The 1,255-nt window shown below is 37.0% G+C and overlaps 1 protein-coding gene across 1 annotated transcript; it reads right to left on the bottom strand.

Annotated features, from left to right (window-relative positions):
• Window positions 1–6: 6 nt before the first annotated feature.
• On the bottom strand, window positions 7–1,247 carry LOC109593299 (uncharacterized threonine-rich GPI-anchored glycoprotein PJ4664.02-like). The gene is made up of 2 exons (XM_020008441.1): window positions 1,221–1,247; window positions 7–1,170 (listed from the first exon to the last, which is right to left on the bottom strand). Exons 1-2 carry the CDS (start codon window positions 1,240–1,242, stop codon window positions 50–52), a joined length of 1,143 nt encoding a protein of 380 aa, XP_019864000.1. The 5' UTR covers window positions 1,243–1,247; the 3' UTR covers window positions 7–49.
• Between the last annotated feature and the right edge of the window lie 8 nt (window positions 1,248–1,255).

Genomic DNA, 1,255 nt, shown 5'->3' with positions numbered 1-1,255 from the left:
TTTTAGAAAGCAAAACTAAATGTCTGATAGTAGCAATAAAAATAAATGTTTACAGTGCAGTTGCTGTCATGTCTTCATATATTTCTTCTTCTTCATTTAAAGGATCAGGTAAATCTCCTACTATTTGTGGAGGAGGTGGAAGAGGACTAGTAACATTAGCATATGCGGTTGGTCTATCCATTGTAGCAGTATTTATCATACTGTATGTCCTGGGGTGAGGATTGCTAGTGGCAACATTACGATATTGATTTAAGTGCGAGTACGAAATAGTGTTGGACTTCATTGAAGGAGGAGGAGGATTAACTGATGCCATTTCAGTATACATTTCTTGAGGACTCTCTGAAGTTTGTGAATCAATAGCAGCTGGATTAGTAATGCCGTATGGAACCCTCTTCATTTCTGTGGTAGTAGAAGTGATTTGAATGCTCTCCATTTGACCAGTTTTCTTGCCACACCTGTACATAATAATTGCAGCAATGATGCTGATAATAGTAATAACAATTACAATAACAACAAAGAGTCCACCAATGATAGAACTATTGATACTGTCACTGCTAGCTTGTGTAGATACTGCATCAGTCGGTTGAACTGTCACATACACTGTACTACCAGTAATGCTTCTTGTGGGTTGAACAGTCACATATACTGTACTTGCTGGCTGTTGAACAGTTAAAAATAATGTACTTGTGGTGGTTGTAATAGATACTGATGGAGTACAGTAATTAGTGGCTGCATCAGAATACTGAGAATATGTACCGGACTGAGAATACGTACTGGACTGAGAATACGTACTGGACTGAGAATACGTACTGGACTGAGAATATGTACTGGACTGAGAATATGTACTGGACTGAGAATACGTACTGGACTGAGAATATGTACTGGACTGAGAGTACATACCAGACTGAGAATACATACTGGACTGAGAATATGTACCGGTATTGCTAGCTAAAGAAGGTATTGGAGATTCACTTGACATTGTAATGTTTAATGTAGCAGGAGAGATGGAGACAAGGAGATCATCATCATCAAAAGGAAGCAAGAGAGCAGTAATATTAGTCGGATTTATCAAGTTGAGCTCAGTTGCAAGCTGTGTAGCATTAAATATAATGGTATAACTATCAATGCTACTCTGAAACTCCAAAGTACTGTTTATTGATGATGAATGATCTGCCATAAAAAATTGAGCAATATAAATTATACTGATTAAAAATACCTACCTTGTGAATTTTTTATTTGCATATTAATGCTAGCA

The sequence above is a fragment of the Amphimedon queenslandica genome, unplaced genomic scaffold (assembly GCF_000090795.2).
Source record: "Amphimedon queenslandica unplaced genomic scaffold, v1.1 AMPQUscaffold_2108_Cont25888, whole genome shotgun sequence".
Classification (NCBI taxonomy): Eukaryota; Metazoa; Porifera; class Demospongiae; order Haplosclerida; family Niphatidae; genus Amphimedon; species Amphimedon queenslandica.
Note: the sequence above shows the minus strand (reverse complement) of the source record. Positions and strands in the feature narration are given on the sequence as shown.

What these genes read in the sequence shown, in the direction of transcription:
- LOC109593299 (XM_020008441.1), bottom strand. Translation starts at nt 1,242, where the DNA reads ATGCAAATAAAAAATTCACAAG. An exon ending in GCAAATAAAAAATTCACAAG is followed by an intron (nt 1,171 to 1,220) that starts GTAGGTATTTTT and finishes TTTTTATGGCAG; the next exon opens with ATCATTCATCATCAATAAAC.